Below are 16158 nucleotides of genomic sequence, written 5' to 3'. Positions count from 1 at the left end.
AGAAGTAAAATACATTTGCACCCGAGTGTAACACAAAACTTTTCCCCTCACTAAAGCGAGGAAACTACAACGCAAAAAATGCGTTTATCACTGCTTCCACAAGTGGTAAATCATCTATAATACTAGATTCACCTACTTTTATCAATTTTAAATCAGTTAATTTGACTTTATTCAAGGTCAAATTACTTTACCCACTAGTGGCTAAAATGCGTTTTTACCCGCTGGTATTAAAGGACAAAACACGTGTTTCCGAGCTAGTGAGGGGAAAATAAATTATTTAGACCAAAAATTGCCAATTATTCCATAACACTTAAAATATTCAGTTTGTGCAAAGAATCTGATAAGCTTACAAGTATGTTACCTCGCCGTAACTCTTATCTCAAGTTCTGATAAGATAAGTTCCGTATAAGCACACGTGTAGGAAAGTGCCCAAAGTGCTTTAAACTTAATAATTAGGATTGAGTAACGGCCACACTTGAGATGAGAAACTGCTCAAGACTTTTTTATTAAGTGTGTCGCGGAAGAAGGAGTTTTTGTGGTTTAGAGATTTATGTTGTAAGAAATGAGTTTTATTGTTGATAATAATGTGGTATTTTATGTAGTTTATAAATCGATTAAAATAAATTATAAATTACATACAACTGTTGCGTCTAACACCGTGAGGTAACTCAGTACTCAGTAGCTATTTATTGTTATTTTATACATTATTATCATTTTCGTTACCCTTCCTTGTCTGAGTAAATGGCTTGAATACGGTGTGATTCATTTTAAATGGACTATGGTCTCTGAAAAACTATAAACAGAGTTTTTTAATAACCACTTAATTAAAATTTTGAAGAAACCCCCGACATATGTAGTGGACCGGACCGGACTGTAGTGGATTTTCATGAGACATGGTTAAGAACAGTAAGAACACTCCCGACAAATTCAGTTTTCAAACAAAAAAAAACACAAACATTTCAAACAAAAACATTCAGTTTTCAGACAAATAGAAATCGGTTCATCCGTTCGGGATGCCACACACACACACACACACAGACAAACAGACAGACACGTCAAACTTATAACACCCCGTCGTTTTTGCGTCGGGGGTTAAAAAATTGGGCTTATGTAGTCCAGGGATAACAGATCAAAAATGTGTACTGGTATACATTTACTAGTTGGTCCGTTAACATAGATTATTTAGAATCTAACTTTACTAAAGCCTAGTGTTCCGGCATCAAAGCCCGCACTGTACATATTAAATACAATAAGCATTAGCATGTGAATGGTGGTCGGTGAACGTCGGCTTCCGGATTTAGAGCACGTTGTGCTAGGTTCGCGAAAAACGTTGCAAAAATGGCTATGACATTGAATACGATGCATTCCGCACTGAAGTTTGTTAACTGCTGTGTAAATTAAACTATAGTAACGGCTTCTATCGGGTTTCCATAGATGAGCAATTCTCGAAAAGTTTGTATCTACATTTGGATCACGATTCATGTCTCCGATTTTGATTAAGATTGGTAGGCTGATAGAGTCCATGAAGCTGAGCATGATCCACTAGGTCATCCAAATGTACAAACTTTTAGGGAATTGCTTAGGTAGTTTTATTTCACTCTTACTTTCACTTCCAAAGTCGTAAAAAAATTGAAGTTAACATCGATTTTGGTTAAATTAAACGTCAAACTTTTATAAGACTGCGACACAAAATTACACAGACGTTTGAAGCAATTAAAGCAGACTAAGTATCGGAATTTTTGTTAGCTTAGTATGACTAACTATTGACTTTGGAATTTTTAACGAAACTGATACTCGAATCAACCTGCTTTAACACAAAAAATAAGGTCATTTTTTTATTCAACCTGAATGTTTTTTTGTCGTCCAGTTATTATAGTGACAAAAATAGTCACTAAATGAAAAATTGCCAATGGTTTGCGGTTTGAAAATTGCAACTCGAAACAAAGTGACAGAGCAAAAAGCTTCCAGTAAATTGGAAAAAAAGAAAAACTGTGCCGGTACAAATGCTGCAGTTTTTGCTCTCCGCGTTATTTGGGCGTAGTAACGGTCGTTGCAATGGCATTGATAATAAACTGTTTGTAAAGTGGTTCAATAAAAGTTTATACTCTCGCCATTTTTTTGTACTAGTGGATATCTATTTAAAAAAAAAATTATATAATTTCATATTTGGTGAACAGAAAGCTTATTCTATGAGTGCTGTTGGTACTTTCCTTTGCTTGGGCTCTAGATATGCTGGTAATTTTATTAGTTAGGACATTTTTTTAGTAACATAATATTTTGCCACAACCAATAGGTACTGTGCTTATTAATAACAAAATTATACTACAAATTTGAAATAACTATATTGTAGCTAATATTTGCTTTCATAATTTTAGAACAAAACGGGACTTAATCGCGTAAAAATAAGTATATTAGTGGTTAGGGGTGGGTTGTGGGGACGAGTCACCGTCTGCCGGAAATAAAATTGGATACCGTTTTATTAGGCAGGCGTCCGGTTTTTTATCCATAGCCCAGTATTTAGTCCATCACTTTCATCAAAATAGACCAGTTCATTTTAGATTCCATTAACTCTCAAATAGTCCTTACACCCTGGCGGGTGTTGCCTCTGCGTGTGTCCCATGATACGGGCAAGGGCAACATCCGCTCGGTGTACCCCTTACATTTCATTAAAGTGTCAAAAGGGCCTCTACGCGTTGGCTTCGGCCCCGCGCACGCCTCCCAAAGGTCCGGAATACCATTGTTCCGTGATGGGGAAAGTATATTAGTAAGTGCAAATCGTGTTAGTCTAAATCAATATAATTTTTGCTTTGATACGCAAAATGAAACATTTTCTTGAAATTATTATTTTTAGTTTATTGATTTTTGAGCCACCCTGTACGAACTGGCAGGTTAACAAGTAGACAAATGATTTTGTTCACTTTCGTTATTGTGGTCTCTGGTTACACCGAAGGGTGTTTCCCTTAATTAATACGTGATTAGTTATCAACAGGAAGAGAAGCCTCAGTATATCGGGTTGCAATGTTACCCACAAAATCCTTACTGAATCACTCTGTTGTAAAAAGTATTGTTGTAGTTGTATAAAGGTGTTTTTTTTTACGATGGCTTGCCGCGGACGTTTTTTCAGACGATCGGAACATGTTTTGAATATTTTTAAAAGATTATATTACGGACTCCAGTAATCAGAATAAGTTCAAAAGTGGAAAAAAATGACTAAGTCAGCAATTCCCGTCAACTTTGTACAATGCCACGTCAGCAAATTTTAATTGATCCTATTTTGTTACCAACATTTAGTAATATAATTCCACTTTCGTAAGATATATACAGGATAATTGTTATAATTAAGAAAATATAGATACTAGAGAACCTTAATGATGAAAAATAAAATCTCAATTCAGAAAAACTTTATTTAACTCTTATTGCATTAAACTTTAATGTACAAATCTGTATTTTTATTGAACAAAAGAAATCATTAAAAAATACATACGTTTAGATCCACAGCGCAGGCTTCGTCATATAACAGAGTGTCCATCCACCTAAGGTTTCGTCAAAATAAAACATTACCATAACATACATTATCCGCAACACGCATCGTCAAAACTCAAGCACACAAAAAAAAAAAAAGGCAAACACAATACCCTTAATAAAAACCTTATATCCCAACCCGGTCAGTACCCGGAACAAACGTCCCCAAAATACCAGCCGCGTTGCCGCGCTGTATAGCCAACGATATACGTTGTACCAGGTACGAACCCGATCTAGGATCGCAACCCCTATCCCGCAAGCGTCTACCCAGGGCCTTCACAAAATCCTTGGCTTCGGCGCACCAGGGACCAGCCGACTCAACCGCAACAGGGACAAAATCGTACACCGGCTTCAAGTTCGAGTACTTGGTATGCTTTTGCCTTGCCGCGTACTCCGCCGCCCCGCCCGCCGCACGCGTAGTCTGTGCCAGATGTGATGGAGCAAACGTGCTCACACACGTAGCATCCCACAACAGACTACGACCTTTAGCCCACGGAACGAGAGTGAGACCGTCAGGCCTCTTTCCATCCGTACGACTAAGGCCCTGGGGCTCCAACACGCACGGCAGGTTCGCCGACACCATCGCCCTGCGAACGATATCATTAATCGCATGATGTCGAGGAAACCTACCAGCACACCGCGCACAACTCAGCCCATGGTGCCCATTTGCCTCCACCGTTACACCACAGACACATGGATGAGGCTCACACACAGTACACCCGAGCCTTAACGCAGCACCAATCCTCAAGGAGTCGTTATCCAACAACGTACCCAAGTGCGATGATGGCAAGGCGTGTAGCCAGGCCCCCGACTCGGGCGCTACTGCCGCCTTTAACCGAGCCAACTCAACCCCGATGCGCTCTCCAGCAACTGTTCGTATGCCTGACGGCACAGAAGGTCATCCCACGATCTCTGAGCTCCGAGGTTGTCCGGTCTGGCCCCGCTGGAATAGCGAACAGCCCACTCATCCAATGCGCTACCCACAAAAGGCATGTGCATATCGATCTCACGAACTGACAAAATACGCGCAACCAGACCCTGAGACGCGTGTGAAGATGCAAGAAAAGCTACAAGTCCCACATCCTGCATGCGACGCACCCCCAACCCGCCATGCCGAATGGGAAGAGTAGCCTGCAACCACTGGGATTCCTCAAACCGGACATTCAGGATGGACTCCAGACCGCTTTGGAGCACCTCATCGAATCTCATCACAACCTGCATATGCATCCAAGTCGGTGCCGTTCTCAAAGTGTATGTTACGCGTGGGATTGATAAACAGTTACGTAACAACACCAAAGATACATGCGCCGAGACATGCTGCAAGTGCTTCATAGACTCTGAAAGCGCCACGGTTTTGTCCTGAACCACCTGATTAACCCCTCCGAAAAAATCGGCGCCCCAAGGAGCACTAAAGATGACTTCTCCACCAACCTTAAGCCAGGCAAAACATCTTCAAAATCGGCTACCAACCCCCTAGTTTCCGGACCACAAAGAAACAACTCGCACTTCTCAGCATTCACCTGCAAGCCAACGGCTGATAACGCTTGCACTAGCTTCCTCACATCCCCCAACACGACATCCGGCGCTCCACCCAACGTACCATCATCCAAATACCAGACGTTTAAAGGACTGGCTAGCGAACGGATGACACCTTGCATGGCTAAACAAAAAAGGAGAGGGCCCAACGGATCGCCCTGCTGAGCACCTACCTGTGATGCAATCGGATCAGTCCCATAAAAGAGATTACTTGTGGAAGAATAACATTGGTGAAGGAACGGAAATAACGATGGTACCCTATCCTTAACTTCCCTCAAAATTACATCCCTCTCCACAGAATTGAAAGCGTTTCTAATATCCACTTTCAGTATCACACTAGAAACGTTCTCCGGAGCCATGGCATATGACCGCACTGCATGGATAGCTGCCTCACACCCCAAAGGCGTTCCGAATCCAACCTGACATGGCTGAAGATATTTCGCCATCTCCTCCCTAACTGCACGACAAGAAAGTTTGGAAACAAGGCGTCGCAACGTATTCCCAACAGCAATTGGCCTAATCCCACCATCTTTCTTCGTCAAGGCACACAAAGATGCCCCATACAGATATGGACAAGCCTGGGGATTAACCATGCCACGTAAAAGGAAGTTACAAAGCCTTGTGAGGGACTCCAACAATTTTCTGCCATTATCTCCAGCCGACAAAGAAGTCAGCTCTTTCAAATGTTGAGGGCGCAAGCCGTCCAGCCCAGACGCAGACCCATTGTAAAAGGACCCCAAAGCGCTCACGACCTCCTCCTGTGTCACTGTCAAAAAAGGACTCGACAAATTAGGCTCAGGGGGGAAATTCAACTGCCTTGAAGGTGACGGGTGCTTCTGAATCAGAGCCTCCAACGTGTCTGCACTAGCCGGCGCGAGAGTGGAATCGGAGAACAGAAGTCTGACTGCCCCTCTTAAATCTCCATCATGCACTTTCGCCTCTATAGTACGGTAAACCGAACTTGTCTTAAGACCGATTTCAGCAGGAAAGTACAGACAACAGCTGTCAATATTCTCTTTAACCTTTGAAGTCAACGTTCTGGGACTGATATTCTCGGGAACCCTCAAAGCCGTGAAATCTCAATTCATCAACAAAATCTTGGTAACAAAATAGGAATTAATAAAAACAAATTTAACTTTTCCTTAAAAATATAAAATCTCAATTCATCAACAAAATCTTGGTAACAAAATAGGAATTAATAAAAACAAATTTAACTTTTCCTTTAATTTTTGTACAAAGTTGACCGGAATTGCTGATGTAATGAAAAATGACGCTCTGAGAAGTATGGAACAAAAAACCTACCCGTAAAAAGAAACGCACCTAGGTCATCCTTAACATTTTAAGAAGATTTTTATAGAAGACGATTTCAAGGCCGTCAAAAAGCATTGATTCACAACCTATATCCATTCTATTGCTTTCTATTTACGTTATATTACGTTGTACGTACGTATACTCAGATTTACGAGGTGTATTATAGTTCGTCAGATTTTTACGAGTCCGTTACGATTACGAGCTATCGAAGATATAAGTAGAGTAATGCATCCTCAAGGACATTGCTTTTATGTTATGTTTTATTATACAGGATAACCTTAAATGTAGCTACGGAAATACCTCATAACATACAGTCAACATATAAAAGTAAAAAGTGATATATAGTAACTGTCAGTTGCCGGACCTTGCACCGTCAATATCTCCTGAAGGTGCCTCGCAGACAGGCGTAACACATGTCGAGTTTTGTATTTTTGGTGGAAGGTTGTTATTTGTTATTTATATTTATTTATTTATATTTATTTGAGTACTACATTTTAATAAAAGGTAACTTCAAATAAATATTTACAAATAAACTAACTATTAAACCCCGCTCCTTATCGTTTCTGGTGCAAAAGTACCCATAATACTTATGGCGTTACCCCTTTGGATGGTTATGGATAACTTTTGCACCAAAAACGATTCAGCGCGGGGGCCCTCTCCTTTTTGCCGTAATCTACGGCCTATGTCGCGCACAAACTCTTAAGTACTTATTTTTGAGGTGGGAGAGTGGGAACAATAGATAAATACTTAAATAAATATTTTGACTAGCACGTTAATCTATTCGCGGCATAAGTTCATGTTACATTTTGTTGTTGTTTTCGCTTTTTTGAAACGATGAAGTCAAGTAAAATGATACAAAGTCAGGGCAAGTCGTAATAAATATCACATTTTCATAGAACCTCACATTTGACATCCTAGTGTTTGTTATTGCAACTGCATTGCAGAAATATCTTGGGTCAACTATAAATTTTCACTTCTGCTTGTCGTAGAACAGCAACAATCGTTAGAATTTCTGTCCACCCTGTATTTGTAGCGTCGTTACGATATGCTCTAACCTAACTGAACAGTGAACAACGAATTGATTATGATCTGTAACTACAATACCGTAACGTTTTATTTTATAACAAGAAGAAGAATTAGCTTTTCAGCTTAACGAATTATGATAACCTTGGCATAGCTTTTCATATGACCTTTGGTCGAATGAGTTTTATTTTAATATGATTTTATTGATGGGTTATGGTTAGATGTTATTATTTTATATTAGGTTGTTTACAGTATGAAAACCGGGAGCCGCTAATTGCGTATTATTTTTTTTGGAAATGGTAATAATATAGTTGTCATAATAAATTGCTCTTGCTGCTAAATAAGACGAACATGCTACCTGATGACATAATATTCCGTAAAACTATTTTTCATAATACAAATCAATAGATACTCAGAGAAGACTACTACTTTTGTACAGGAAGCTATCCTGTTAACAAAAACTGTATGTACTATGTACCCACTGCACGTGTTCTGTTTATTAGTTACGTACCTACCAGTTCATACAAGCCGATTCCCACTGGCTTGCCTAAAATTGATTATGTACTAGTAAAGTACCTAATGTTAAGGTAGGTTTCTTTTGTGCTAGGCAACACTGAACCTTTTCACCAGCCGCCACTGGTACCTACTACCACTTGTACTTGTACTATTATATATTCTGTGCCTTTAGTAACTATATACGTTAGTAATTTAACTTAGTGCTAAAGCCATTGTACGCTTTGTACATAAACTACAACAACTACATTTATATTGTTATATCATAATACTGTCCGCTGAGCAAACTTTACTGAGATGAATGTTGCATCACATTGTCCCCGAAACTTTAATGCATGGCGAGCTGAAACTGTGTCAAACATTGCAACTGCAACTTTGTGCATTCACAAAACGTTATCTCTGGAAAATTTATACATAGATAAACAGCTTTCTGAATCAAAATGGACGATGGACGTGTAGGTAAAGGAAATGCTCTAGCTACAACATTAATATTTAGATTCTTACATATTATTTATTACATTTTAATTGTATTTTTTTAAGAAGAAGAACACACACATACTTTTGTAAAAATACAATGCTTGTGATTTTCAGTTGGTATTTACCTAGCAGAAAGAGTGTAGACGCGTAAACAAAAAAGTTTATGTATCATTTTTACTACTAAACCAATATATGTCAGTGTGCACGGGAAAACGTCCCATTTTTGTCGATTGCTATAAAGCCGCTTTGTAAGTTTATTCATATAAGGATACATGTAAATTTCGTCTTAATGGTAACCGACAAAGTGGGACGTTTTACTAAACACATGCACATAATATGTGCTTAAGAAAAAGCTTTATATAATATATATTATATTATATAAAGCTTTTTCTAGACAGCAATTAAACCTATTTGTCACAGTTATTACACACTTTCCTTTCGAGATAATTATTTATTTACCTATTATTTAAGACACAATCTATTTCTCACTGCGACGAAGGCCAAGTGTTATAGTCAGGCGTCGCACGATCATCAGACCCTTTGTGCCAGTTTGCGCCACTGACCCAATGAAAGGGAATTAGGGCGCGCGCGCACTCGTCACTTGAATATTTCATTATTTATATGGGTCGGTTCCCGCGCTTGTCAAATTTGTTTATATATTTCTTTGTAGTAGTAGTTTACATATACCGATACGATTAAAGTAATAATGTATTATGAAATAGCAAAAGGAATTTTTTTAGGGAGGCATCAATGTTACTAATAATTTAAAACTTTATAGGAGGTACTATGCAGAAGCGCTGGTAGCCTAGCTGTAAGTACGTGCGACTTTCGTTCCGGAGGTCGCGGGTTCGAACCCCGGCTCGCACCAATGAGTTTTTTTGAGAATTTATGTGCGAACTGTCATTTGATATTTGCCAGTCGCTTTTCGGTGAAGGAAAACATCGTGAGGAAACCGTACTAGTTCCAATAAGGTCTAGTTTACCCTTCGGGTTGGAAGGTCAGATGGCAGTCACTTTCGTAAAAACTGGTGCTTACGCCAAATCTTGGCAATAGTTGTCAAAGCGAACCCCAGGCTCCCATGAGCCGTGGCAAATGCCGGGATAACGCATGGAGGATGATGATGATACATAGGAGGAGGTATCTTACCTTACCTACATGACCTACCATAAGTAGGTATGCTTTTCAATTTGCTTTAATCGTACTGATCCGTGTTTGGTACCTTAGGCACCTATATAAAATAAATTAGCCTATAAATTGCAGTTAAGAAGGACAACAGGCTAATAACATTTTATTAGCATCGCAAAATTCGCACATGCATTCAAACCGCCTGATAAACACCGTGCAAAACCTACTCAACGATGAGGACATGCAAATTCAAGTTAGGCCAGTTGCATTCTTCAGTTTTGACATGCGGACTGAACATCGAGAATACGACAATACAGATCGAATTACAGGAGTTGACTGGAATGAATGAAATGAACAAACTATACAATGTGAAATCAATGGTCAAACTAAGTTTAAAAAATAAAATAAAGTCTTCTTTCAGCAAAATATCCTATATATGACATTTTAAATATACTTTCCGAAAGCGAAAAAAAAATTTTCTTCTACTTTTTCCTGATAAGAAATACGATACTGAGTACGCCCTTTAAACGGATCACCACCATTTTTGTTACACTCTGTATGTGGCATAGCTGTGGGACACCCTGTATATTGAATAGTTATTTAATAAACTATTACTGAAAAATAAAGAGACAAACGACAGTGATTATTCTTATAAGTCTAATGTGTCGTAAATGTCGTAATGCGAGCCAATATCCCATTAGTAGGCAACACGCGCGCCCGCGCCGCCGCCAAGAACGTTGCACTTCTGAAGTTCTCACCTCTGCCACTAGAGGTCGCTTACAGAGCGTCTACCAACAATAACATCATCATCCTCCTTGTGTTATCCCGGAATTTGCCACGGCTCATGGGAGCCTGGGGTCCACTCTGACAATAAATCCCAATATTTGGCGTAGGCACTAGTTTTACGAAAGCGACTGCCATCTGACCTTCCAACCAGAAGGGTAACTAGGCTTGATTGGAATTAGTCCGGTTTCCTCACGATGTTTTCCATCACCGAAAAGCAACTGGCAAATATCAAATGCCATTTCGCACATAAGTTTCGAAAAACTCATTGGTACGAATGGTACGAGCCGGGGTTCGAAACCGCAACCTCCGGATCAAAAGTCGCACGCTCTTATAGCTAGGCCACCAGTGCTTTTTAAAGCGTCTACCAACAAATTCTTAGAGTAGGAACGTTACTCGATAGCGTCAATGTCACGGAAACTGTATGCAATTTTCGGTTTTAGTAAAAGTTACCTTTTGCGGGCGCAATTCGCATTCTCCCGTCATAATCATAACTAATTAATTTAATTTCGTATTGTGTCCTGGATTCGATATCTTAATTGGTGACGCCGTTATCGTATTAGAGATTATTTATCTTATCTACACTTAGATTAAGGATTAAGGGTTGCAGATAAGCTTTTTATCCTTTTTTACGCAATAAGTTAAGCGCATATATGACCTAAACTGTCTTCTCTGAGAAGGAAATTGGTTCGTTTCAAATGTTTACTATTGGGTCCGGTCCGAAGCTTTTCATTCACACTTACAGAGTAACAGCTAAATTAAAACTGAAAATATTGCATAGTTTCTATGGTGACGAACTAGACGAGGAATAGACGCAAGCAGCACGGAGCCTGGCGGCGCTGTTGTCCAAAATATCTTCAAATATCTTGCTCGTGGTCACACGGCGCAGTGACATTGACTCACTTCACGCGACCAAATTGCATAGACTTGATGGACGACGGCTAAAGCTAGGTTTACACGGGCTTAGTATTTGTCATTAGTATTAGCGATTAGGGGCTTCTCAGCAAAGTGACAAGTGGCAAGTAGCCGTCTACACATCGCTCCTTGAAAAACATAGTGTCATTAAATGAAAAACGTCTTTTTTGGGTACAATGGTTTAAAGTTTTGAAATTTTTGAATTGTCAAAAATTGCCATTTTTACAACAAACTTGTAATTTTTTGGCAGATCTTGTTAGTTTTGTGACTAAACCTGATAGATATAATAGTAAATTGTATTTTTTTTATTTTGTTTCTAAGATAATTAAGCTTAAACAAAATGGTAGTGACACTTTTCCATTTATTTTTGTTTAGGGACACATGACAATTTTATATCTTCGTTTTACTTTGTGGAAAAATGACACTATAGCCATTTTTTTATGAAATTTACCTTTTATTTCAATGAATAATTAGCAATCAAACCACCTTTTATGTATATACATTAAAATTTATTGAACTAAATGACATTCAGTCTCAAACCCTGTATCTATTTAGCATTACTGCCCTTAAAAACTAGTGTAAACACTCCTGGCTTGCCCTCTTAAACAATAAAATATAACTAAAAAATATTAGAAACAAAAATCACTTTTAGTCTTGACATTTGCGTTAGTAATACAACATTTATTTTAATATCCATAAAATTCATGACATTTTATACAAAAAATTAAAATTGTCAGGAAAAAGTAACCAAAGTCAGGTTAAAATTTAAAAAAAAATCAAACGCAATAAAAACCCAGTGTTCTTCCCTCTGGCCCTTCCTGTAGCTTCCATGCGATCAGTTGTGGACCTGATCAGTGTTACGATCAGTTTTTGAGGAATAATTTCCCATTCCTCAATAACTACGGCTTCCAGCTCGTTGACGGTGGCTGGAGCAGGATCCCGTTTCAACTCATCCCAGAGATGTTCAATGGGGTTCAGGTCGGGGCTCGTTGCTGCCACTCCATTACGGTGCATTCCGACCTCATGCATTAGGGAGTCCCGCACTATCAAGGCAGTATGGCAACGGGCGTAGACGTGCATGAATTGGAAATCAGGTCCAAAAAACTCAGCGTACGAGACCATACGTTCTTCTAAGATCTCCATAATGTAACTGCCTGCAGTTAAGGATCCGTTTTTCCGTCGATGGAAATGCCGCCCCAGAACATGCACGAGCCGCTCCCGTAACTGACTGTTTCTTCGGTGAAGACTGGTGTAACCTGCTCTCCTTGAATCCTGTACACCCTTTTGCGTCTATAGTTGGTGTAAATGATCTCCTTCGTCTCGTTGGGGAACAAAACTTTCCTCTATTGCTGCAACGTCCAATCCTTAAGCCTTATAGCAATTCGATTGGGGTATTGGCTCTGACTTCAATTGGTAGCCTCTGTCAGCTCTTCGGGGTAACATTTTCTTCTCCCTCAATCTTCTTCTGATCATGGATACACTCACTACAGTCCTTCGAGCTGTTCTAAGCAGTATCTGCAGCTCAGGAGCGATAAGAAAGCGGTTCCGCAAAGAGGCCGATACAATGTACCGGTCGTCTCTAGCGGTGGTGCAGCGTCTTCTCTCAGATCCTGGCCTTCTGATGTAGCTACTGGTCTCCAGAAACCGCAACAAGACTCGTCGCACCCGGAAACGGATTATGCTTAGGCGTTCAGCAACTTGCTATTGCCGTAGTCCGTTTAGGAGCAGTACCACCACTTGAGCTGCTTTTTCTGGTGTTTTACCCCTATTGCCTTCAAGGCTTTTTCTTCTGCAGGCGTTCGTCCTCGGTGACTTTTGGAGTGCAAAAGATCCACATGACACCTTTACAGCTCCTTCTAAAACCGTCTGGGGTAGCACACCTAGAGTCCCATTAAAATCGCATCAATACCTTTTTTTTAAAACCACGGCAGATTGGCGATTATTGTTTTTAAGAAAGTTATACACCTTTTCTCTTAAAGGGCTTTAATTGTACTTTGAAATGATACAAATATTGATAGATTACAGTCAATAAGATTAGAGATATTTTTGCTTGAAACGATTTTGCGCGAGGTGCGATTTTTTTTGACGACGTGGTATACCCTAACTTATGCGAAGTTTAGTCGGCCGCTTGAAATGTGCATGCTCGTGGCGATGTAGCAAATAGGTGATCTGTAGATGCTGGTGTGTTTATACTATTGATGATTGCTTTGAATTTTTGAGCCTTGAATATCGTTGAGCCTTTGCTAGCCTAGCTTATTTATGGCTAATAATTTTGTTATATTAATGCACAAGAAATTTATCCACTAGCAATCATAGTTTTTAAATTGTATCTTAAATTAGTAATTGTGTCTTGTAGATCACAAAAATAGCAATTACTTCGTAAAAAATAATTATACAAAAAATAACCTTCATTTTTATTAGCGCTGTTTATAGGTATTTTACAAAAAAATAGAGTAAAATGTCTTTTTCATAGAATTTCATCAAAATTGTGTAGGTTTATGTGCTAAACTTAAATGGAACAATGATATTAAACGTAATATGTCTAGAAGGTAATTAATCATTAACTGTTTTGTAATTTTAATTACCGCAAAGCATGACATAAAACTTAAAGTGACAATTATCAGTCAACGCGCTTAAAGCTACCATTACCAGTTAAAGTGGCTTTAAACTCATAACAGCGGTATTCCATTTCTTTGCAAGCGTAATTATGGTAATTCATACAATCAAAAATGACACTAAACAGATAATGACGATTCATTCATGCAAATTCTTTTTAGCGAGTTAAGACCATAACGTCATTTTAAGTAAAAGTACAGTACAACTTTATTTTTAACCTGCATTAAGCCTAATAGTTTAAAGCCAAACCGTCATTACGTGCACAGTGTCACTATACCTATCTGAAAACGTTTAGAATTGTTAAAGTACTAGTGTCATTATAGCAAAAATTACACTGTTACTTTAAAATGAAACTCAATATTGAATAGTTATTACAAGTTCAAAGTGACACTTTAAGGATTGATACAATGTTCCATAAGAAAATTGTCATACTTACCATTCAATCTCGCGGAACACCGTCACTAAACACAAAATGACAACTTTCGTCTTACAGTTCACTACATTTTGATCGGCGTCCAGATCATTAATGCAAACATGACATTGTTCCCGTCCCCCACGCGTCTATTCCCACTATTCGCCATAGTGACATTAGCGCCCCCTGTCGCTTCTAAGCGAGCTAAATCGATAGGTGTCTTTGCATTGCGTTCGTTATGAACGCGCGACCTAGATGGCGTTGTTAACTAAAAACCTATGTTTTTTGGATAGTGTCACTGTGTTTTTCAAGGAGCGACATGGGTATTAGAGAATAGTATTAGTTACAAGACATTGTCATGGTAACGAAGTAAACTAATCACTCTCAGTAATTTTTACACCCTTGTAAAGTGGCAAGTATTATTATTTTTTACTCGGGCGATAGATACTTGTCGCTTAGTAAAGAACCGACTTCTATTCACTAGCACTCGCAGTAGCACTAATGCTAAGCACTCATACAATGTGTTTACACGCATGTGACAAGTGTAAGTGCGTTTTCACATTATCCGGTCCGATATCGGATGTCGGACCGATATCCCATACATTACAGGCGCCATCTTGGATTTTTTCTATTAGAATCCTTCCGACATCCGATATCGGATCGGATAATGTGAAAACGGCCTTAGTGACACGCACTGAGCCCGTATAAACCTAGCATTAGGCCACATGCCGCATTGCTCACCCCGGCCATGTTAGTACCTAAGATGCACCTAACAGTCTTCACATTGTCCGATCCGCTATCAGCAGGGCAATCATGGTCGCGCGATAAATGATAAAATACCGGGCCGTCCCTATCGCACTATTTGTAAGTGCGATTCCCTATCGGCTATTAGATTCGGCCCGATGTTTTATCACTTATCGCGCGACCATAATTGCCCACCAGATGTAGATAGGGTGTAAAAGGAAATCGGCGTGGCGGTGATTTGGCTTAGATTATAGAGCCATTGGTTTCTGTAGCCTCTGCTTAGCTCTAAAGCAATATATTTTTGTGGTTACTATATGCCCTCTAACTATAACGCAATGTGTTTGCCGCAGGAGTTGCGCCTGCGATGGGATGGCGGCGGGGTGCGCGCGCGCCGCGGTCGCGCTGCTGCTGCCGCTCGCGCTCGCCGACGTCATCTTCCGGGTCCCTGAAGTCATGGTAAGTGTATCGAGCAAGGTCTTAGTGGACGCAGTGATGCATGTAAGCGAGCGAGCGAGCGTGCACCCTATACAGCGTCGGCTTAGAACACTTTGTATGAGAGCATTTTCAGAATTTGGGACCCCCCAATTAGCGAAAGTTGTTAACAAAAATTAACTCACTGTCAGTTTTGTGACGATAATTAAGCATGAAACTTCAATAAACATATCGTTTTTGTATTAATTACATTAAGCGATAATCTAAACTCTTCTTCTTTGTCGTATCCTCATGGCCGAGGGACGTGACGAATGTGGACACTCTTCACCAGTTGTCTCCACGCCACTCGATCCTGGGCCCGGTGTATGCTAGCCTGCAAAGTGATCTTTGTCACAGACGTTATTCTGTCTACCCAACATCTACATTCAGAATGTGAAAAAGGTAAATTTTTAGACAGATTTTATGCTTCATTGTCGTCACAAAACAGACATCAAGTTAATTTTTGTTAACTTTTGCTAATTGGGGGGACTCAAATTCTGAAAATGCCCATGAGCTACAAATGAACGCGCACTCAGGTCTTCACTAGGGAGTCAAAGCTAACGCAAGGTGGAGTAGGCGCTAGTGTTGGTGGCTTCGACATATTATAAATAAATAATAAATAAATAAATATCTGAAGAGGTACCAACTGGTGAACTCAGAACGGTAGGTAGACTAGGTATCTCTAATTGTATTTCTATCAGACTTTTATA

At 39.5% G+C, this 16158-nt stretch overlaps 1 protein-coding gene across 1 annotated transcript in view; it reads left to right on the top strand.

Annotated features, from left to right (window-relative positions):
• LOC125232539 overlaps window positions 1-16158 on the top strand; it is a 64146-nt gene that overhangs the window by 26010 nt on the left and 21978 nt on the right. The window contains exon 2 of the mRNA XM_048138247.1: window positions 15328-15433. Within this exon, the coding sequence (XP_047994204.1) occupies window positions 15347-15433 (87 nt within the window). The 5' untranslated portion in view covers window positions 15328-15346. The remainder of the gene's footprint in view (window positions 1-15327; window positions 15434-16158) is intronic.

Source organism: Leguminivora glycinivorella, chromosome 13 (assembly GCF_023078275.1).
Source record: "Leguminivora glycinivorella isolate SPB_JAAS2020 chromosome 13, LegGlyc_1.1, whole genome shotgun sequence".
In the NCBI taxonomy this organism is placed as follows: Eukaryota; Metazoa; Arthropoda; class Insecta; order Lepidoptera; family Tortricidae; genus Leguminivora; species Leguminivora glycinivorella.
Note: the sequence above shows the minus strand (reverse complement) of the source record. Positions and strands in the feature narration are given on the sequence as shown.